At 46.0% G+C, this 23214-nt stretch overlaps 2 protein-coding genes across 3 annotated transcripts in view; both read left to right on the top strand.

Moving 5' to 3' along the window:
* Positions 1–5001, top strand: part of LOC132834919 (annexin A4-like) — an 80576-nt gene extending 75575 nt beyond the window's left edge. The window contains exons 14-15 of the mRNA XM_060854058.1: positions 811–933; positions 3937–5001. Of these exons, the coding sequence (XP_060710041.1) occupies positions 811–933; positions 3937–3996 (183 nt within the window). The 3' untranslated portion in view covers positions 3997–5001. The remainder of the gene's footprint in view (positions 1–810; positions 934–3936) is intronic.
* A 16588-nt stretch (positions 5002–21589) lies between these two features.
* polr3a (polymerase (RNA) III (DNA directed) polypeptide A) overlaps positions 21590–23214 on the top strand; it is a 50480-nt gene continuing 48855 nt past the window's right edge. For both annotated transcript variants that reach the window (XM_060854224.1, XM_060854225.1), the window contains exon 1: positions 21590–21701. In XM_060854224.1, the coding sequence (XP_060710207.1) occupies positions 21658–21701 (44 nt within the window). In that variant the 5' untranslated portion in view covers positions 21590–21657. The remainder of the gene's footprint in view (positions 21702–23214) is intronic.

Below are 23214 nucleotides of genomic sequence, written 5' to 3' on the forward strand. Positions count from 1 at the left end.
GTCAGTCTAGTTTTCTGATTGTTCTCTTAACATTGGCCTTGTCTGATCACTTTGTAACTTAAATAAGAGCTCTTCAATTGTGGAATCATCTCTACATTGGACATTATCTTGTGTTGAGTACAGTCAGTACAGGATGCAGGAGGCTGAGTGGGTGGTTCAGCCCCTTGAGTCTGCTCTGCTATTCAGTATGATCAAGACCAATCTCCTCTTGAGATCCAATCTCAACCCATTGAAAAAATATGCTCTTTGACAACAATCCATCCATTAGTCATGTGGCCCTGTAATTGCACTGGCATTGAAATTTCAATTGATGTGCTATGATTGATGTTTTGAATAAAGATATTAAAAATCTTTGCCATTTGCTTTTAAAAAGAATCATCAGTTTGAGCAGTACACCCCCGCCTACTCCAGCCACGACTGTCATATCATGATAGCTAAGAAATGGAGGAACATGGAATAATTCTGATGGGAATGAAGCAGACCAGAGTCAGTGTGGTGCTGGCAAAGCACAGCCAGTTAGGTAGCATCCGAGGAGCAGGAGAATCGATGTTTCGGGCATAAGGTCTTCACGCCTGAAACTTTTACTCTCCTGCTCCTCAGATGCTGCCTGACCAGCTGTGCTTTTCCAGCACCGTACGTTTTGATTCTGATCTCTAGCATCTGCAGTCCTCACTTTCTCCTGGTGAGTGAAGGAGCCAGATTTTTGGAATACAAACTGATGGTCGGCCTTTAGGAAGGCAGAATTAGGCAAGTGATGTTCCTTGTGTCTCACCTATTGGTATGTGCGTTTTCCCTCTTTTTCCCATTTAGGGTTTGGGGACAGATGACAAAACATTGATTCGCATCATGGTGTCTCGTTGTGAGGTTGATATGTTGGACATCCGGGCCGAGTTCAAGAAGATGTATGGACAGTCGCTGTACTCCTTCATAGCGGTAACTATGCCACTTCCACAATTTTATCATTAACACGTGCTCAATGTGCAAGAGGTAGTTCCTCTGCTTCTGTTCATTGTGCTTGCAGCTTTTGTTCACACTTTACCCACGGCATAGAAGATGGTAGCTCATTTGTGTCGATTTAATGAGCTGATCCCAGATTGGATGAGAAAAATGAAGCCAGAAACCGGCTCATAACTCTCTTAAAAAGATACACAGATGTCTACACAAATAGTGTAACTGACCTGGACAGTTCTCGTGTTGGCTCAGTGAAGGGCAGGAAGCTGCCTCAATTCCATTTACTATTCCCAATAAGGAGCAGGCAAGCACATAAAGGATGGGCCTGTCAGGGAGGTATAGGAATATCGATGTGCCTGTGGAACTATAGCCCAGCAACAGCCAGCACCTTTTAGGAGAGAGAAAGACTGCTAATCGATAACCTTGACGTAGTTTTACTTACGTTGTACTGGGGTTAAATAGGGTAGATCTACCATTTGTTAATTTGTGGGATGTTTGTTTTGCTGGCTGGCCAGCAATATTGCCCACCCACAACTAAACTTTGAGACAGTGAGGTAGTGATTCTCTTCCTTGCACCACTGTAGGCCGAAGGGTCAGCTTCCATGCTGTACATCTCTATGACTCTATGTGGTGCAGAGACAGTGACAAGACTGTTAGGGAGGACATTTAAGGGTTATGACCCAACAACAATGAAGGAATGGTGATAGACTTCTCAAGTCAGAAGTCACACGACACTAGGTTATTGTCCCAACAGGTTTATTTTAAATCCCAAGTTTTTGGAGTTTTGCTCCTTTGTCAGATGAAGTGACTTCACCTGATGAAAGGGCATGCTCAGAAGCTTGTGATTTTAAGTAAACTTGTTGGACTATAACCTGGTGTTGTGTGACTTCTGACTTTGTTGACACCAGTCCAACACCTTCATCTCCATATCACGATATATCACATTGGTGTCAGCTTCGGAAGGGGAGATGTTCCCATGCATCTGCTGCTAAATTTTGCAAAGCAAAAGACAGTCAGTCACTATTAAATCCAATAGGGGATTTAAAGAATCTTCTGTACTCAGTGGTTAGAATGTGGAACATTCTATTGTTTGCAATGGTTAAGGCAAATAATACATTGAGACCCAACCTGCTGAATATCTCCTGATTAAACAAATCCCTCATCCAAGAAATTGGCCTTGGGAACATTCTCTCAACAGCTTCCAATGCAAATGCATCCCTTCTTTGAGGTGACCAAAACTGGACATGGACCTCCAGAGTATGGTCTCATCAATGTACACTTGGAGCAAGGTCTATGCATTTCTATAATTCATCCTCTGTAATAAAGGCTGACATTCTGTTTGCCTTCTGAATTATTTGCTATACTTGCATGCTGACTTCCACTGAGTCCTGTGAATGGACCCTCTGTCCCACAGCATTCTGAAATCTCTGCTCTGCAGTAGTTTTCCCAGGAAATAATACAGGAGCTTTGGAGAGTGCTGGAGGCTTGGTCAGTCAATATTTCAGCCTGTTCTTGTGCACAGTTCACATGTGGATCTCCACCGGACAACAGACAAGTCTGGTCTAATCAGGAACCGAGGCCAATTGCTCTGAGTCATTGTCTCACTGAATTGAGAGACTCGCGGAGCTAAGTGGCTCCTTGACTTGGTCCTTCATTTAGCATTCCCTCTGCTGGATTCTTCTAACTTTGCAGAGATTGGGGATCCGACCTGACACAATAACACCCAGCTCACCATTGGATTAATTCCAAGGCTTCCGTTCAATATAAACCAACAATGATCAGATGGGAACAGTCTCCTGAGTCTAGATTAGAATAGTGCTAGAAAAGTACAGCAGGTCAGGCAACATCCGAGGAGCAGGAAAATCGACGTTTCGGGCAAAAGCCTTTCATCAGGAATACAGGCAGGGTGCCTGCAGAGTGGAGAGATAAATGAGGGAGGGGTGGGAATGGGGAGAAAGTAGCATAAATACAATAGGTGAATGGGGGTAGGGATGGAGGTGATCAGTCAGAGAGGAGGGTGGGGGAAGGTAGCAAAGAGTACAGTGGGTGAATGGGAGTGGGATGAAGGAAATAGGTCAGAGAGGAGGTGGAGTGGATAGGTGGGAAGGAAGATAGGTAGGTAGGACAGATCATGAGGGCGGTACTGAGCTGGAAGGTTGGAGTTGGGGTGGGGGGGGGGGGGAAGGAGAAATGAGGAAACTTGGTGAAATCCACATTGATGCCATGGGGTTGAAGTGTTCCAAGGCGGAAGTGAGGGAGCGGCGGTGGAGGAGGCCCAGGACCTGCATGTCCTCGGATAGTCTCCTGTCACACCTTAAATACAGTCAAAAATTACATGACACCAGGTTATTGTCCACGGGAGCTTGCGGTTTCAAGTAAACCTGTTGGTCTATAACCTGGTCTCGTGTGATCTTTGAATTTGCCCACCCCAGTCCAACAGCGGCCCCTTCAAATCTTAAATGCAGATACAGTAGGGGGAATGACATGTCATACTATGAAAATGTGGAGGCGCTGGGTGGACAAAGTTAAAAATCCCACAACACCAGGTTCTCGTCCAATAGGTTTATTTGGAAGCACTAGCTTTCAGAGCATTGCTCCTTCGTCAGGTAACTGTGGTGCAGGATCATAAGACACAGAATTTATAGCAAAAGATTAAAATTCTGTGTCTTATGATCCTGCTCCACAGCTACCTGATGAAGCAGCAATACTCTGAAAGCCAGTACTTCCAAATAAACCTGTTGGACTATAACCTGGTGTTGTGTGATTTTTAACACTACGAAGAATCACTGGACTCAATGTTAACTCTGTCTTGTCTCCATGGATGCTGGCAGACTTGCTAAGCTTCTCCAGCAACTTGTGTTTTGTGTTTCAGATCTGCAGTTCTTTGTTTATTTTCTTGATGTGTCACACTTTGCTGTTCAGTGTTAAAACCTCTGAACATTCCTTCTCATCAGTGGCTCCTCTCTTGATTCCTTTTGTTGCCAGGGTGACACCTCTGGAGACTACAGGAAACTCCTGCTGCAGCTGTGTGGCTCCAATGATTAAGGAGGAAGTGAACAGCTGAGGTGACAGACAATTTGATGCAGGTTCTCCGAAGAAACAACGTGCCCCATCAATGTGTGAAAGCCTCTCTGTCTTCTTTCTATGGATTTAATTCTATTTTGTATTGGCTTGTAAATGTGTAATCTGTTTTTATCAGCATTTTCAAGTATGTTCATTTAGCCAAAGTTTGAATGAGTACACTTCCACTTCCCAGAACATTTTAAGACCATCAGCAGAGTTATTAATTCCCCTCTGCCCTGAGTGAGTTTCTCAGTAAGTGAAAAGGCTGTAGCTGTCAAAGTGTGCAGTTGTCTAGGGGAAAAATGAACTCCACTAATTGCTTTTAGGGAGGTGAGCAGTCTGTATGTTTTTTAGAAATAATTACTGTAAAGCTGCGTGCTGCTGTTTTCAGGATATTCTCGTTGTGCCTTCTTCTTGAGATTTCTAATCTGTCTGTTGGCAGGAAATTCTTTATTTTCTAACAGTCTTCAATCAAAAGATAATTGACATGTGTCAAGTATGCATGGACTTTTTTTTTGTATTTAGAAAGCTGCATTGTTTGCATAATTGGAACACCAACCAAGAATGTTTTTGTTGTTGAGCCAGTGTTGACCTGTTCTTTCCATCCAGGTCAAATGGCTTGCTCTCTGCAACATCCATTCACCTGCCCAGAATAGAGAGTTTGCAGCAGGGATATGCAGCCTATATCTTGCCTGGAATTATCCAGGTGCCAAGAGAATTAATTTGGTTCGTGTGCCTACTGTTTCTATTTGGCTTCCTGACCAAAGAATCTGCCAATGACCTTTCATCCTGCTGGTGTTTCTCAGATCGCAGCAGGAACACCAGGGATAGGGGATAAGTGCGTTTAAGTTACCAAACTCTACAGAGCCAGCCAGGTTTATTGATGGTGAAGAAAGCTGTCTGAAAGTGTGGACCCTTGAGAGGAGGAAGACAATGTGCTAAAAATATAAATAATACAGAAATAAATACTATGCAACTAATTTAAAACTGTTTGCTCAAATCATTCTTGATTGGTTCGTGTTAAAATGTGCATTTCTTCTAGTATTTAGGAGGTGGCACTTTCAGTCATCCTGAATTCAGAGTTAATTCCATGAATAACCACATGAAAATATATAAAAACCTTACATTTATGTGAACGTTTCACTAAATGTCTTGATAACCATGAAGTATGGTCTCTGTGGTAATGTGGGAAGCATTAGAACCCCTGCAGTGTGAGTGAAGGCCATTCGGCCCAACAAGTCCACACCGACCCTCTGAAGAGCATCCCACCCTGACCCATCCCCCTACTTTATCCAGGCAATCCTACATTTCCCATGGCTAATCCACCCAGCCTGCACAGCCCTGGACACTACGGACAATTTAGCATGGCCAATCCATCTAACCTGCATATGCCTGGACACCATGAAGCAATTTAGCATGGCCAATCCACCCAACCGGCATATCTTTGGACAGTGGGAGGAACCTCACTCAGACACAGGGAAAAGTGAAAACCCCACAGAGACAATTGCCAGAGGATGGAATTGAACCCAGGTCTCTGACGCTATGAGGCTCACGGAGACACTGTGCCAGCCTTTGTGGAAACAGGAGCTCCTGCAATCAGAAATACAATACAGAATATCAATTATCTGAATTTCAGATTATCTGAAGAAAATCTCAAGGTCCCAATACAATATTACATCAAAGAAGTGTTTCCAACACTGATCCTGTCTGTGATTAAAAATAAAAATAAAATGCTGCCGAGAATAGTCCTGGTCATCGATGGGAGCCCAGGCACTGTCTCCAAATGACTGACCACCACCCTCTCTCTCTCTCTCTCTCTCTCTCTCTCTCTCCCCACACTTTCCCTGGAATTCTACACAGAGATATATCCTAAACATCCCCTTCCCTAGATAATATCTCCAACATTGTCCTGTACAGGGTAAAGGTGGGACTTGGCAAAAAGTTGCAGTGATGCATTGTGTGTGTGTGTGTGTGTGTGTGTGTGTGTGTGTGTGGAGACTCACCCACAAAGATAGCAGCAGCCTTACTGTTGTTGTCCAGTCCAGCTGCCCTGGAATGGGGAGGAGGGGGGGGGGGGGGTTGTGGAAGGTGGGAGGGGACAGGTTTGGATGGGGTTGGGGGTCGGATTGTGTTGGGAGATGGACGGGGCAGCGTTTGGGTTTGGGGGTGGGCGAGGTGAGGGTGGATGGTGGGTGGGGGGCACGGGGGTGGGGGCCCACATGCTGTGTGCTGCTGCCTAGTCTCCTGAATGGGGAGCGGACTGAGCACGTGCTCGTTGTGTCAATCTCATTGAACTGATGGGGTGGGGTGGGAGAGGCTTCAGCAATGCTGCAGGTCCCTTACACACAAGTGTGTGTCTGCTCAGAAACAAGCCCTGAGACAGAGAGAGGGAGCAAGGCAGGTGGTGTGAGAAAAAAGGAAACTTCAGAAAACTCTGAGACCCAAAGGAGAGGCATTGACTCAATTAACTGAAAAATCAATTATCTGAACAAAATAGTACCCGCCCATCTCGTTCGGACAATCGAGGTTCCTTTGTAATTAGATTACTTACAGTGTGGAAACAGGCCCTTCGGCCCAACAAGTCCACACCGACCCGCCGAAGCGCAACCCACCCATATCCTTACATTTACCCTTTACCTAACACTACGGACAATTTAGCATGGCCAATTCACCTGACCCGCACATCTTTGGATTGTGGGAGGAAACCGGAGCACCCGGAGGAAACCCACGCAGACACGGGGAGAACGTGCAAACTCCACACAGTTAGTCGCCTGAGTCGGGAATTGAACCCGGGTCTCAGGCGCTGTGAGGCAGCAGTGCTAACCACTGTGCCACCGTGCCGCCCACGAATGATCAGATAAGCTGCTGAAAATCCAGTGGCAGGACTGTATGTGACCTTTGAGGAACCCATATGATCTCCATTCCATTTAGAATCAATAGATGAAAGGCAGATAGGTTCAATAAAGAATTGGGCGAAAGTGAGGACTGCAGCTGCTGGAGATTAGAGTCTAGAGCATGGTGCTGGAAAAGCACAGCACGGCAGGCAGTATCTGAGGAGCAGGAGAGTCGATGTTTTGGGCAAAAACCCTCATCAGGAAACACTGACGAATACCTTTTGCCCGAAACGTCGATTCTCCTGCTCCTCGGCTGCTGCCTGCCGTGCTTTTCCAGCACCACACTCTCTACTCTATAAAGAATTGGTAATCTGCTTCCAGAAACAATTGAGAAAACTTATCGTATGTTTTTGATGTTAGACCACCCTAATCTAAGACTGCACAATTACGTTTTACAAGTTATGTTGATCTGATTCATCAATGCAAACAATTGCAACACTGTTTCTTGAAGCTTATCATTTCTTTTAGCCATGACTTAAAAATTGAGATAACAACTTTGAGGCGTTGTCGCTTTGACACTACACTTTGTTGAATTTCTGTCTCATAGCTGTCAGTCTCATTTATTTATTGCGACTTTACAAACTTTATAAAGGCATAAAGTACAGCTTTAAATTCAACTTAAATTTGCATATCACGGGGGCGTGTCAAAGTAGAACAATATCCTTATTGATGAAGGAGCAGCACTCCAAAAGCTAGTTTTTCTAATTCAAGCTGTTGGACAATAACCTGGTGTTGTGTGATTTTTTAATTTTGTACAACTCAGTCCAACACTGGCATCTCTAAATCATATCCTTATTATCATGCAACCTGATAAACCAATAATAAGTCTTAGAGTCATCCAGCATGGCCCAACCAGTCCAGGCTGACCATGTTCCCAAACTAAACGTGGCCGACCTGACTGCATTTAGCCCATATCCCTCCAAACCTTCCCTATACTTATCCAAATGTCTTTTAAACAGTGTACTGTCTCCACATCCAAAGGAGGAAGCACATAGAGTCATAGAGATGTACAGCATGGAAACCGACCCTTCGGTCCAACCTGCCCATGCCGACCAGATATCCCAACCCAATCTAGTCCCACCTGGCAGCACCCGACCCTTATCCCTTCCTATTCATGTACCCATCCAAATGCCTCTTAAATGTTGCAATTGTACCAGCCTCTACCACATCCTCTGGCAGCTCATTCCATACACATACCACCCTCTGAGTGAAAAAGTTGCCCCTTAGGTCTCTTTTGTATTTTTCCCCTCTCACCATAAACCTATGCCCTCTAGTGCTGGACTCCCTGACCCCAGGAAAAAGACTTTGTCTATTTATCTTATCCATGCCCCTCATAGTTTTGCAAACTTCTATAAGGTCACCCCTCAGCCTCCGACGCTCCAGGGGAAACAGCCCCAGCCTGTTCAGCCACTCCCTATAGCTCAAATCCTCCACCTCGGCAACATCCTTGTAAATCTTTTCTGAACCCTTTCAAGTTTCACATCTTTCTGATAGGAAGGAGACCAGAATTGCACGCAATATTCCAACAGTGGCATAACCAATGTCCTGTACAGCCGCAACATGACCTCCCAACTCCTGCACTCAATACTCTGACCAATAAAGGAAAGCATACCAAACGCCTTCTTCACTATCCAATCTACCTGCGACTCCATTTTCAAGGAGCTATGAACCTGCACTCCAAGATCTCTTTGTTCAGCAACACTCACTAGGACCTTACCATTAAGTATCTAAGTCCTGCTAAGATTTGTTTTCCCAAAATGCAGCACCTCACATTTATCTGAACTAAACTCATCTGCCACTTCTCAGCCCATTGGCCCATCTGGTCTAGAGGAGAAAGTGAGGACTGCAGATGCTGGAGATCAGAGCTGAAAAATGCGTTGCTGGAAAAGCACAGCAGGTCAGGCAGCATCCAAGGAGCAGGAGAATCGACGTTTTGGGCATAAGCCCTTCTTCAGGAATGAGGACGATATACTAGGCAGGCTAAGATAAAAGGTAGGGAGGAGGGACTTCGGGGAGAGGTGTTGGGAATGCGATTGGTGGAAGGAGGTTAAGGTGAGGGTGATAGGCCGGAGAGGGGGTGGGGGCGGAGAGGTCGGGAAGAAGATTGCAGGTCAAGAAGGCGGTGCTGAGTCTGAGGGTTGGGACTGAGATAAGGTGGGGGGGGAGGGGAAATGAGGAAGCTGGAGAAATCTGCATTCATCCCTTGTGGTTGGAGGGTTCCTAAGCTTAAGATGAGGCGCTCTTCCTCCAGGCGTCATGTTGCCATGGTCTGGCGATGGAGGAGGCCAAGGACCTGCATGTCCTTGGCAGAGTGGGAGGGGGAGTTAAAGTGTTCAGCCACGGGGCGGTTGGGTTGGTTGGTGCGGGTGTCCCAGAGGTGTTCTCTGAAATGTTCCGCAGGGAAATATATCCTTGGTGGTGGGGTCTGTTTGGCGGACCCCACCACCAAGGATATATTTCTGTCCCCTCCCTATCAGCGTTCCGGAAAGACCACTCCCTCCGCGACTCCCTCGTCAGGTCCACACCCTCCACCAACCCAACCTCCACTCCCTGCCCCTTCCCCTGCAACCGGAAGAAATGCAAAACTTGTGCCAACACCTCCCCCTCACTTCCCTCCAAGGCCCCAAGGGATCCTTCCATATCCATCACAAATTCACCTGCACCTCCACACACATCATTTACTGCAACCGCTGCACCCAATGTGACCTCCTCTACATTGGGGAGACAGGTTGTCTACTTGCGGAACGTTTCAGAGAACACCTCTGGGACACACGCACCAACCAACCCAACCGCCCCGTGGCTGAACACTTTAACTCCCCCTCCCACTCCGCCAAGGACATGCAGGTCCTTGGCCTCCTCCATCGCCAGATCATAGCAACACGACGCCTGGAGGAAGAGCGCCTCATCTTCCGCCTAGGAACCCTCCAACCACAAGGGATGAATGCAGATTTTTCCAGCTTTGTCATTTCCCCTCCCCCCACCTTATCTCAGTCCCAACCCTCGGACTCAGCACCACCTTCTTGACCTGCAATCGTCTTCCCGACCTTTCCGCCCCCCACCCCCTCTCCGGCCTATCACCCTCACCTTAACCTCCTTCCATCTATCGCATTCCCAATGCCCCTCCCCCAAGTCCCTCCTCCCTATCTTTTATCTTAGCCTGCTTGGCATTCTCATTCCTGAAGAAGAGCTTATGCCCAAAACGTCGATTCTCCTGCTCCTTGGATGCTGCCTGACCTGCTGCACTTTTCCATCTGGTCCAGATCCTGTTGTAATCTGAGGTAACCCTCTTTGCTGTCCACTACACCTCCAATTTTGGTGTCATTTACAAACTTACTAATTGTACCTCTTATGCTCACATCCAAATCATTTATGTAAATGACAGAAAGTAGAGGGCCCAGCACCGATCCTTGTGGCACTCCACTGGTCACAGGCCTCCAGTCTGAAAAACAACCCTCCACCACCATCCTCTGTCTTCTACCTTTGAGCCAGTTCTGTATCCAAATGGCTAATTCTCCCTGTATTCCATGAGATCTAACCTTGCTAATCAGTCTCCTATGGGGAACCTTGTTAAACACCTTACTGAAGTCCATATAGATCACATCTACCGCTCTGCCCTCATCAATCTTCTTTGTCACTTCTTCAAAAAACTCATGACATGATTTCCCAAGCATAAAGCTACGTTGACTATCCCGAATCAGTCCTTGCCTTTCCAAATACATGTACATCCTGTCCCTCAGGATTCTCTCCAACAACTTGCCCACCACTGAGGTCAGGCTCACCGGTCTATAGTTCCCTGGCTTGTCTTTACCGCTCTTCTTAAACAGTTGCACCACGTTTGCCGACCTCCAGTCTTCTAGAACCTCATCTGTGAATATCGATGATACAAATATCTCAGCAAAAGGCCCAACAATCACTTCTCTAGCTTCCACAGAGTTCTCGGGTACCCCTGATCAGGTCCTGGCGATTTATCCACCTTTAACCGTTTCAAGCCATCCAGCACTTGCTCCTCTGTAATTCTGGACATTTTGCAAGATGTCACCATCTATTTCCCTACAGTCTATATCTTCCATATCCTTTTCCACAGTAAATACTGATGCAAAATATTCATTTACTATCTCGCCCATTTTCTGTGGCTCCACACAAAGACCACCTTGCTGATCTTTGAGGGGCCCTATTCTCTCCCTAGTTACCCTTTTGTCTTTAATATATTTGTAAAAACCATTTGGATTCTCCTTCATTCTATTTGCCAAAGCTGTCTCGTGTCCCCGTTATGCCCTCCTGATTTCCCTCTTAGGTATACTCCTACTTTCTTTATGGAATGAGCTGCCAGAGGAAGTGGTAGAGGCCGGTACAACTGTAACATTTAAGAGGCATTTGGATGGGTATATGAATAGGAGGGGTTTGGAGGGACATGGGCCAGATGCTGGCAGGTGGGACTGGATTGGGTTGGGATATCTGGTCAGCATGGATGTGTTGGACCAAAGGGTCTGTTTCCATCTGTACATCTCTATGACTCTATGACTCTCGCAGTTCAGTCCTCACACTAACCATTTTCTGTGTTTAGAAAAATTGTCCCTCATTCTTTTTTAAATCTTGCTCCTCTTACCTTAAAAATATGCCCTCTAATTTTGAACTCGCCTACCTTGGGGAAAAGACCTTTGCTATTCATCTTGTTTTTGCCCCTCATGATTTTATAAACTTCTACAAGGTCACCCCTCAACTCCTATGATCCAGTGAAAAAACTCCTAGCCTATCCAGCCCATTTTTATACTGTACCTCAAACCCTCCATTCCCAGTAACATGCTGGTAATTCTTTTCTGAACCCTCCCCAGTTTAATAATATCCTTCCTATAGCAGGGAGACCAAAACTGTACACAGTATTCCAGAAGAGGCCTCACCTGTGTTCTGTACAAGTAAAAAATGAGGTCTGCAGATGCTGGAGATCACAGCTGCAAATGTGTTGCTGGTCAAAGCACAGCAGGCCAGGCAGCATCTCAGGAATAGAGAATTCGACGTTTCGAGCATAAGCCCTTCATCAGGAATAAGAGAGAGAGAGCCAAGCAGGCTAAGATAAAAGGTAGGGAGGAGGGACTAGGGGGAGGGGCGATGGAGGTGGGATAGGTGGAAGGAGGTCAAGGTGAGGGTGATAGGCCGGAGTGGGGTGGGGGCGGAGAGGTCAGGAAGAGGATTGCAGGTTAGGAGGGCGGTGCTGAGTTGAGGGAACCGACTGAGACAAGGTGGGGGGAGGGGAAATGAGGAAACTGGAGAAATCTGAATTCATACCTTGTGGTTGGAGGCAGCGCTTCAACCTCCTCGTGGGAGCACGAGGCAGCGCTTCAACCTCCTCGTGGGAGCACGAGGCAGCGCTTCAACCTCCTCGTGGGAGCACGAGGCAGCGCAGCCTCGTGCTCCCACGAGGAGGTTGAACAGTTCATCAACTTTACCAACACCTTCCATCCCGACCTGAAACTCACCTGGACTGTCTCAGACTCCTCCCTCCCCTTCCTAGACCTTTCCATTTCTATCTCGGGCGACCGACTCAACACAGACATCTATTATAAACCGACTGACTCCCACAGCTACCTGGACTACACCTCCTCCCACCCTGCCCCCTGTAAAAACGCCATCCCATATTCCCAATTCCTTCGTCTCCGCCGCATCTGCTCCCAGGAGGATCAATTCCAACACCGCACAGCCCAGATGGCCTCCTTCTTCAAGGACCGCAGATTCCCCCCAGACGTGATCGACGATGCCCTCCACTGCATCTCCTCCACTTCCCGCTCCTCCGCCCTTGAGCCCCGCTCCTCCAACCGCCACCAAGACAGAACCCCACTGGTTCTCACCTACCACCCCACCAACCTCCGCATACAACGTATCATCCGCCGCCATTTCCGCCACCTCCAAACGGACCCCACCACCAAGGATATATTTCCCTCCCCTCCCCTATCAGCGTTCCGCAAGGACCACTCCCTTCGTGACTCCCTCGTCAGATCCACACCCCCCACCAACCCAACCTCCACCCCCGGCACCTTCCCCTGCAACCGCAGGAAATATAAAACTTGCGCCCACACCTCCACACTCACTTCCCTCCAAGGCCCCAAGGGATCCTTCCATATCCGCCACAAGTTCACCTGTACCTCCACACACATCATCTATTGCATCCGCTGCACCCGATGTGGCCTCCTCTATATTGGTGAGACAGGCCGCTTACTTGCGGAACGCTTCAGAGAACACCTCCGGGCCGCCCGAACCAACCAACCCAATCACCCCGTGGCTCAACACTTTAACTCCCCCTCCCACTCCACCGAGGACATGCAGGTCCTTGGACTCCTCCACCGGCAGAACACAACTACACGACGGCTGGAGGAGGAGCGCCTCATCTTCCGCCTGGGAACCCTCCAACCACAAGGTATGAATTCAGATTTCTCCAGTTTCCTCATTTCTCCTCCCCCCACCTTGTCTCAGTCGGTTCCCTCAACTCAGCACCGCCCTCCTAACCTGCAATCCTCTTCCTGACCTCTCCGCCCCCACCCCACTCCGGCCTATCACCCTCACCTTGACCTCCTTCCACCTATCCCACCTCCATCGCCCCTCCCCCTAGTCCCTCCTCCCTACCTTTTATCTTAGCCTGCTTGGCTCTCTCTCTCTTATTCCTGATGAAGGGCTTATGCTCGAAACGTCGAATTCTCTATTCCTGAGATGCTGCCTGGCCTGCTGTGCTTTGACCAGCAACACATTTGCAGCTGTGTTCTGTACAACCTTGACATGAATTCCCAACTCCAATACTCAAAGGTCTGAGCAATGAAGGCAAGCATGTTAAATGTCTTTTTCACCACCCTGACTACCTGTGATGCAAATTTCAAAGAATTATGTACCTGAACCCTTAAGCGTCTGTTCTACAACACTACTCAGGGGACTGCATAATACCGAGGATTGTAGAAGTCCTTCCCTTGTTTATATTTCCAAAATGCAATACATTGCATAAATTCAAATTAAATTCTATCTGCCATTCCTCAGCCTATTGACCTATATCTCTTTGCAATCTTGGATATCCCTCTTTGCTATCCTCTACACCACCAGTTTTGGTATCATCCCTACTTACCATGCCTCCTATATTCTCATGAAAATCATTCTCTCGACAGTTTATATTTCCAGCATATTTTAATCCCACTATTCTGCCAACAAAAAATAGGACAAGGCAACAGTTATAAGCAAACAGAGGGACCCCCACAGGCCAATCCTGATGGCTACACTTTAAACAGTATGCACCAAGGATACAAGCCCAAAATCAGCACTGCTGAGCTTCTGCACCAGCTTAAATCTGATTTAACAAAAAACAAATATTTTTATTTGTTTGTCTTCCCTCCTCGACTAGCAGGAGCTGGAATAACGTGTGTTCCACATAGTTCTCACTTGTTTGAGGATCAGAAAAGGCGTACGGCATCCACTACCCTGATACCCCCAAGTCCTGGACAAACTATCCTTTCCATTTATATACTCCGGACACAGAAGATATTTAACATTCTCACCTTTATGTGTTAGTGGGCCGCTGCAATTCACGTGATAGTGTTTCAAAAGGGTCTTTTACAACCAAACGATTTGCTAATAAGAACATAAGAAACTGGAGCAGGAATAGGCCATCTGGTCCCTCGAGCCCGCTCCGCCATTCAATAAGATCATGGCTGATCTATTCGTGGACTCAGTTCCACTTTCCCACCCGCTCACCATAATCCTTAATTCCTTTCCTGTACAAAATGATATCTATCTTTGCCTTAAAAACATTCAACAAGGTAGCCTCAACTGCTTCACTGGGCAGGGAACTCCATAGATTCACAACCCTTTTGGTGAAGAAGTTCCTCATCCACTCACTCCTTCATTTGCTCCCTCTTATTTTGAGGCTATGCCTCCTAGTTCTAGTTTCCCCTGCCATTGAAAACAATCTCTGTTCTTCTATCTTATCTATTCCTTTCATAATTGTATAAGTTTCTATAAGAACACTCCCCCCACCACCAATATTCTTCTAAATTCCAGTTAGTGAAGGCCCCGTCTACTCAATCTCTCCTCATAAGTTAAACCTCTCAACTTTGAAATCAACCTCGTGGACCTCCTCTGCATCCCTCCAGTGCCAGTATATCCTTTCTCAAGTAAGGAGACCAAATCACTAAGGCCACTTGAACTCTGATCGCCTGTACTTCCTGTTTTTTTTCCTGTACTCTCAACTTGCCGGATGAACTTTCCATTACCTAACCTCTAGAGCTTGTTCTTAAATCTCTTTGTTTTGCTCTTCCTTTCCAATATCACGAGAATAGAAATCGCTCCTATTGTTGGAAGAGATAGCGACAGGAAATAAATGCTGGCATGGTTAACAATGTCCATACCTTGCAAGCAAATTTGAAAGAAATGTTACAAGTTCAAAGATACTGGTTTAATGATACTTGGCAAATGATAGCATGTGAGAAAAAAAATATTTTAAGTTGTGTGTGCTTAGCCTCTGAAAGCCGTTGGCAAGAGTCCTACAGAGCACAATTCATGGGTGGCACAGTGGTTAGCACTGCTGCCTCACAGCGCTAGAGATCCGGGTTCAATTCCCGCCTCAGGCGACTGAGTGTGTGGAGTTTGCACGTTCTCCCCGTGTCTGCATGGGTTTCCTCCGGGTGCTCCGGTTTCCTCCCACAATCCAAAAGATGTGCAGGTTAGGTGAATTGGCCGTGCTAAATTGCCCCTAGTGTTAGGTAAGGGACAAATGTAGGGGTATGGGTGGGTTTCGCTTCGGCGGGTTGGTGTGGACTTGTTGGGCCGAACGGCCTGTTTCCACACTGTAAGTAATCTAATCTAATTCAATGACAGCTTTAAAAGGGAATTTGGATAGTTGTTGAAGAAAAACAAATGTGTGGCTGGGACTTACTGTTGCTGGTGCAGACATGCTGTGTCAAATGGCCTCTTGTGATCTAACCATTCTTTTAATTCTTTGCCACCTTAGTGTGTTCTCTGCTTCATAAAACACTGGACCTAGTTGTTGGGAGGCTCAGATTTAGGGCTTAGATCAAGATGTGTTTCTTCATACATACTGGTTAGAACAAATTGCCAGAAGACCTGTCCCAACACTGAATTTATTGAAAAAATAATATGAAGGATGACTATTCTGGAAGGATGTGATTGACATGCACATGAATTTTGATGTTTATATTTTGGGTGCATGTACACCCCTCAGATTTGTATGACAATCTCAAACCTCACTTCACATTCTCCATCCTAAAATTTGCTCCAATCAAAAAAAGTGAGATCTGCAGATGCTGGAGATCAGAGCTGAAAATGTGTAGCTGGTTAAAGCACAGCAGGTTAGGCAGCATCGAAGGAACAGGAAATTCGACGTTTCGGGCCAGAGCCCTTCATCAGGAATGAGGAAGGGCTCTGGCCCGAAACGTCGAATTTCCTGTTCCTTCGATGCTGCCTGACCTGCTGTGCTTTAACCAGCAAAACATTTTCAGCTCCAATCAAAAAAAGTTTGATACTCAAAACAGAACAAACCTGTTAATAATAGCATTCGTAGAATTATTCAGCACGGGAGGCCATTCGTCCCACTGTAACAGTTCTCTAATTAGTCCCTGCAGGTACTAACCCTGACCCCCAGCTGTCCTTTCCTAAAACCTTTGCACTATCAAGTGTATGTGCATTTGGCCATATCCTTCCGAACCCTTTCTATTTCTGTTCATATACCCATTCTAAATCGTTCCTATTCAAGTACCCATCCAGATGTCTTTTTAGTGTTGTAATTGTACCAGCCTCCACCACTTCCTCTGCCAGCTCATTCCATCCATGCATTACTCTCTGTGTGAAAAAGTCGCCCCCAAGGATTGTTTTAAATATTTCCCCTCTCACCTTAAACCTATGCCCTCCAGTTTGGACTCCCCTACTCTGGGATAGGCCTTGGCTATTCACCAAATCCATGCCTCTCATGATTTAAGAAACGTCTATAATGTCACCCCTCAGCATCCGACGTTACATGGAAAATAGCCCCAACCTATTCAGGGTTTCCCCATAGCTCAAGCCCTGCAATCTTAGCTACATTCTTTTAAATCTTTTCTAAACCGTTCCAAGTTTCACAACATCTGTCTTGTTGCAGAGAGACCAGAATTGAATGCAGTTTTCTGTCAGTGGCCACACCAATGTCCTATACAGTCGCAACCTGACCTCCAAATACCTATACACATTGTACTGACCAGTAAGGCATGTATACCAAACACCTTCTTCACTAATAATAAAAACTGATTAGAACTGCAGATAGAAAAGTACAGCACAAAACAGGCCCTTTGGCTCACGATGTTGTGCTGAGGATTATTCCTAATCTAAAATAAAATTACCTAACCCACGCATCCTTCAATTCACTGCTGTCCATGTGCATGTCCAGCAGTCACTTAAATGCCCCTAATGTCTCAGCTTCCACGACACTGATGGCAACGCATTCCATGCATTCACAATTCTCTGAGTAAAGAATCTATCTCTGATGTCTCTATATCTTCCTCCTAGCACCTTAAAACAATGACACCTTGTCCCCGTCAATCCTGTCCTCGGGAAAAGTCTCTGACTATCGACTCTATCCATGCCTCTCATTACCTTGTATACCTCGATCAGGTCTCTGCTCTTCTTCCTTATCTCCAGAGAGAAAAATCTGAGCTTAGTCAATCTCTCTTCATAAGACAAGCCTTCCAGTCCAGGCATCATCCTGGTAAATCTTCTTTGCATCCTCTCCAAAGCCTCCATATCTTTCCTGTAATAGGGCAACCAGAACTGGACACAATATTCCAAGTGTGGTCTCACCAGGGTTTTGTAAAGCTGCAGCAAAACCTCATGGCTCTTAAACTTGATACCCTGTTAATGAAAGCCAAAAAACACCATATGCTTTTCTAACAACCCTGTCCACTTGGGTGGTAACTTTGAGGGATCTATGCACTTGAACACCAAGATCCCTCTGTTCCTCCACACTGCCAAGAATCCTATCTTTAATTCTATATTCAGCATTCACGTTCGACCTTCCAAAATGCATCACTTCCCATTTATCCAGGTTGAACTCCATCTGCCATTTTTCAGTCCAGCTTTGCATTCTGTCTATGTCGCGCTGCAGCCTGCGATAGCCCTTGATACTATCAATGGTATCTCTAAACTTTGTGTCAGCTGCAAATTTATGAACCCACCCCTCAACCTCCTCATCCAAGTCATTTATAAAAACTACAAAGATCAGAGGCCCAACAACACAGCCCTGTGGGACACCACTCAAAACTAACCTCCAGGCAGAATACTTTCCAGAGGAGGTTGAGGGGTGGGTTCATAAATTTGCAGATGACACAAAGGTTAGAGATACCATTGATAGTATCAAGGGCTATCGCAGGCTGCAGCGCGACATAGACAGGATGCAAAGCTGGACTGAAAAATAGCAGATGGAGTTCAACCTAGATAAATGGGAAGTGATGCATTTTGGAAGGTCAAATGTGAATGCTGAATATAGAATTAAAGATAGGATTCTTGGCAGTGTGGAGGAACAGAGGGTCAGCCAACCAATTCTGAATCTAGATAGCCAAATCTCTCTGTATCCCAAATCTCCTGACTTTGTGAATGAGCCTACCATGGGGAATCTTATCAAACGCCTTGCTGAAGTCCAGATACACCACATCCACTGCTCAACTTTTGTCAACCTGTCTCATCACCTCCTCAAAGAACTCAATAAGATTTGTAAGGCATGACCTGCCCCACACAAAGCCATGCTGACTGCCTTTAATCATGCTATGCTTTTCCAAATATCATAAGTCCTATCCCTCAGAAATCTTTCCAAACTCTTGCTGACCACAGACGTAAGACTGACTGGTCTATATTGCCAGGCATTTCCCTATTACCCTTATTGAAAGGAGGAACAACATTTGCCTCCCTCTAATCCTCCGGTACATCTCCCATGGAGAGTGAGGAAGCAAAGATCTTTGCCAGTGGCTTAGCAAACACCTTTCTCATTTCCTGGAGCAGCCTAGGTTAAATCTAGTCTGGCCCTGGGGACTTATCAATCTTAATGTTTGCCAAAGTTTCCAGCACATCAATTTCATCAATCTTGATCTGTTCAAACCTGTTTCCCGGCTTCTCAAAGTTCTCATTCATAACAAGGTCCCTTTCCTTAGTAAAAACCAAAGCAAAAAACTCATTTACATATCTGCTCAGACTCCACGCACAAGATTCCTATGCTATCCCTGATCGGCCCTACCTTCTCCCTGATCATTCTCTTATTACTCACGTTTGATTAAAACGCCTTTGAGTTCACCCTAATTTTTCCCGCCAAGCCTTTTTTATGCACCCTCATGGTTCTCCTCAGTCCTCAGAGCTCCTTTCTAGCAAGCCTGTAATCCTCTAAAGCTGTGTTAGACCCTTGCTTCCTCCACTTACATAAGCTGCCTTCTTCCTTTTGACAAGAAGCTCCTCTGTTCTCGTCATCCAAGGCTCCTTAATCTTACCCCTTCTTGCCTGTTTTAGAGGAACAAATTTGTGCATCACTCGCAACAACTGCTCCTTAAACAGTCTGTTGTGCCCTGTCTGTGGAACAATTGCCCCAATCTGTACATCCCAACTCCTGTCTTATAGCATCATAATTTCCTTTTCCTCAATTAAATATCTTCCAATGGTAACTGTTTCTTTCCCTCTCCATGGCTATGGTAAATGTGAGGCAGTTATGTTCACTGTCACCAAAGTGTTCTCCCACCGTGAGATCTGACACCTGTCCTGGCTCATTGTCGAGCATCAAATCCAAAATGGCCTCTCCCTTTGTCGGCCTGTCTATATACTGAGTAAGGAAACCCTCCTGAACACACCTGACAAACAGATCCATCCAAATCATCTGCATTAAGGAGCTTCCAGTCAGTATTGGGAAAGTTGAAGTCACACATAACAAAAACCCTGCTACATCTGCATTTTTCCAAAATCTGCTGGCCTATGAGTTCCTCGGTCTCCCTACTGATATTAGGGGGTCTGTTAAAAAAAAACCCATTGAAGTGGCTGCTCCCTAGCTGTTCCTAACTCCCACCCATACGGACTCAGTAGACAAACCTTCCTCGACAACCCACGTTTCTGTAGCTCTGATGCACTCTCTGATTAGCAATGCTACACCCCCTCCTCTTTTCCACCTTCCCTGTTCTTTTTAAACATTCCAAACCCTGGAACATCTAACAACCATTCCTGCCCCTATGAAACTCACATCTCTATTATGGCATCATAGTTCTACCGAGCTTTTCCAGCAATTTCTGTTTTTGTTACCTTCTACACTGCCCTGTCTACCTGTGTCTCCACTTCCAAGGAACTATGCACCTGGACTCCAAGGTCCCTTTGTTTGGCAACACTTCCCAGGGCTTTACCATTAAGTGTATAGGTCCTGTCCTGATTTGCCTTTCCAGAATGCAGCACCTCATATTTATCTAAATTAAACTCCATCTGCCATTCAGCCATTTGGCCATCTGATCAAGATCCCGTTGTACTCTGAGGTGTCATTCTTCACTGTCCACCACAACATTAATTTTTGTGTTATCGGCAAACTTACTACCTGCTATATTCACATCCAAATTATTTATATAAACGACCAAAAACAGTGCCAGTCCTTGTGACACACCACTGGTGTTGAGTCTCCAGTCCGGAAATGAACCCTCCACCGCCATACTCTGCCAATTTTGAGCTGATTTTGTTTTATCCCAATGGCTAGCTCTCGCTGTATTCTACATGATCTAACTTTGCTAATCAGTGTACCATGCAAAACCTTGTCAAATGCCTTGCTGAACTCCATATAAACAATGTTCACGGCACTGCCTTCGTCACTTCTTCCAAAAACTTAATCAAGTTAGTGAGATGTGATTTCCCACACACAGAGCCACATTGACTATCCCTAATTGGTCCTTGCCTTTCCAAATGTATGTAAAACTTATCCCTCTGAATCTCCTCTAAAAACTTGCCCAGCACTGACGTCAGGCTCGCCAGTCTAGAGTTCTCTGGTTTTTCTTGCCACCTTTCTTAAATAATGGCACTATGTCAATCAACCTCCAGTCTTCCAGCATCTCACCTGTGGCTCTCCATGATACAAATATCTCAGCAAGGGGTCCAGCAATCACTTCCCTAATTCCCATAAAGTTCTGGTGTACATTTGATCAGGTCCCACCTTTGCTGATATTGGACTCAAAATGATAACCCTGCTTTCTCTGCCAGACCTGGTGAGTTTCTGCAGCAACTTCTGTTTTGTGTGTCATAACATCCCTGAAGAAATTATTTGAAAAATCTCAATCAAGCATGAATTGCCAATATGGTAAAACCTCCGCCTGCTTATGAAAACTTTCGCTGATGATGAAAACTTTTGTATGGAAATAATCCAAGGATGGGTCTTAAAGATTTCAAGTGTTGGGGACATGGCTATTTATTTGGCAGTTTATCCTATGATAATACTCTCCGTGCTCTGAAAACTTCCCACTCACCTCGGTTTCTACACGTACACACTCCTAAACGAGATAGAAAGTTCAGACGGTATGCAGCATTTCAGCCTCTGGCTGCAGTGTAATCCTCCCTCCAGTGGTTGCGCTGCTGCTCGCTACTCCCTGCAGTACGGAGGCAGCGCGAGTGCCGGCGGGCGGCGCTGTCGGGGGAGGGTATTTGGAAGGTCGGTGCCGGGGCTCGAGCCGCGGCCGTTGGGGAGTGAGGGTACCGGTGGTCGGTGGAGGCGGCCCGGAGAGCAGGCGGCATGGGGAAGGAACAGTTCAGGGAGACGGATGTGGCTAAGAAAATGTGAGTTGGGACGGCTGGAGTTTCAATGGAGAGCAGGGACATATGGGAAACATGAGGGAGGGGGAATGGGAGATGTTGGGGAAATGGGAAACATGAGGGAGGGGGAATGGGAGATGGGGGGAGGGGAGATGTTGGGGGGAGAATGGGAGATTGGAGACATGAGGGAGGGGGTGGGAAATAGACATGGGGGGAGGGGAGGAGATGGGAGACATGAGGAGGGGGATGGGTGGCACATGGGAGGGTAGGACATGTAAGGAGGGGGAAACAGGAAGGGAATGGGAGGCATGAGGTGGGAGAGACTTGAATGGGGTGGAAGACATGATGGGAGAATGCATGATGTGGGTAGGAGAAAGTTGGGAGACATGAAGGGGGTCATTAGAGACAAGAGAGGTTGTGGTTTGAGCATAGTTTGGATGGTAGAAGTCATAAATCTTAGGAAGGTGAGGATGTCATAAGTGGTCTTGTTGAGATTAAATATCATGAGGGGGTCTTGGAGCTCATTGGGTATTTGAGAGCTGAGGCATGAGGAAAGGTGGGGGAGACAACAGGGAACATGGATCTTGAGTGAGGGACATTATGATAGGTTGTGCGGTGGTCATTGGGGAACTGGAGAGCAGAGGCTTAAGGAGGGATGGAGAGATGTGTCAGAAATGGAGTAGGAGTGGAGTGATAGGATTAGTGGATGATATTGAGTTGAATAAGGGGAATGTTTGACAGGCAAGTATATGTACTGCAGATGGCAGTAGTATATGTATGCTATTGGTCCATTAATTACTACAGCTGTTCAAGTATCCATGATCTATATTACTGCTGAAGATTTGGCAAGGCCATGTGTAAACTTATCTGTAATGTTTAATTTAGAGTACACATAGATGACTCTCGGTCATTTTGCAGCTAATCCTGGTATCCTGAGTAAGGCTGAGAAGGAGGGGTGTTGGGGACTACTGAGTCTTTCGTTTGGCAAGAGGACTGGGGAGTAGAATGTGCAAGAGTATGAAATTTTGGGTAAAATAGTGGAATGTTTTGGAAGTTTAAGATGTGATTGAGAGTTGGAGTACATGATCATGGAAAACTTGGTTTGGTGGAAAGTTTATTTTGAAAACGTGTTCTGGCTAGTACACGATGCTTAATGTTAGTCCCCACCTTTCTTGAGCATAATTCAGAGATGGTGCTTCTGCCAATTTGTAAGCAAAATGTCTCCATGCCCCTTTACTTGATCCTCTTGAATATAGCAGTGAAAGTGCCAAGATCAGTCATTCTGAAAATTTACACTGGTCCAGTGGCAATGTCACTGGACGTGCATATGAATTAGTGCAGTAATAGGCTACTTTGCCCTTTAAGTCTGCCCTGCATTCTCTTAAATAAGATCATGGTTGATCTGTTTGTGTTCCAAATTCTACATTCCCAACTACCTCTGTGAAAATATTTTGTGGTCCCATCTCCATCACTTTCTGAGGTAGAGTATTCCAAAGTCTCTCAACGCTCAAAGAGCAACATTTCTCCCTCATCTATG

Source organism: Hemiscyllium ocellatum, chromosome 43 (assembly GCF_020745735.1).
Source record: "Hemiscyllium ocellatum isolate sHemOce1 chromosome 43, sHemOce1.pat.X.cur, whole genome shotgun sequence".
In the NCBI taxonomy this organism is placed as follows: domain Eukaryota; kingdom Metazoa; phylum Chordata; class Chondrichthyes; order Orectolobiformes; family Hemiscylliidae; genus Hemiscyllium; species Hemiscyllium ocellatum.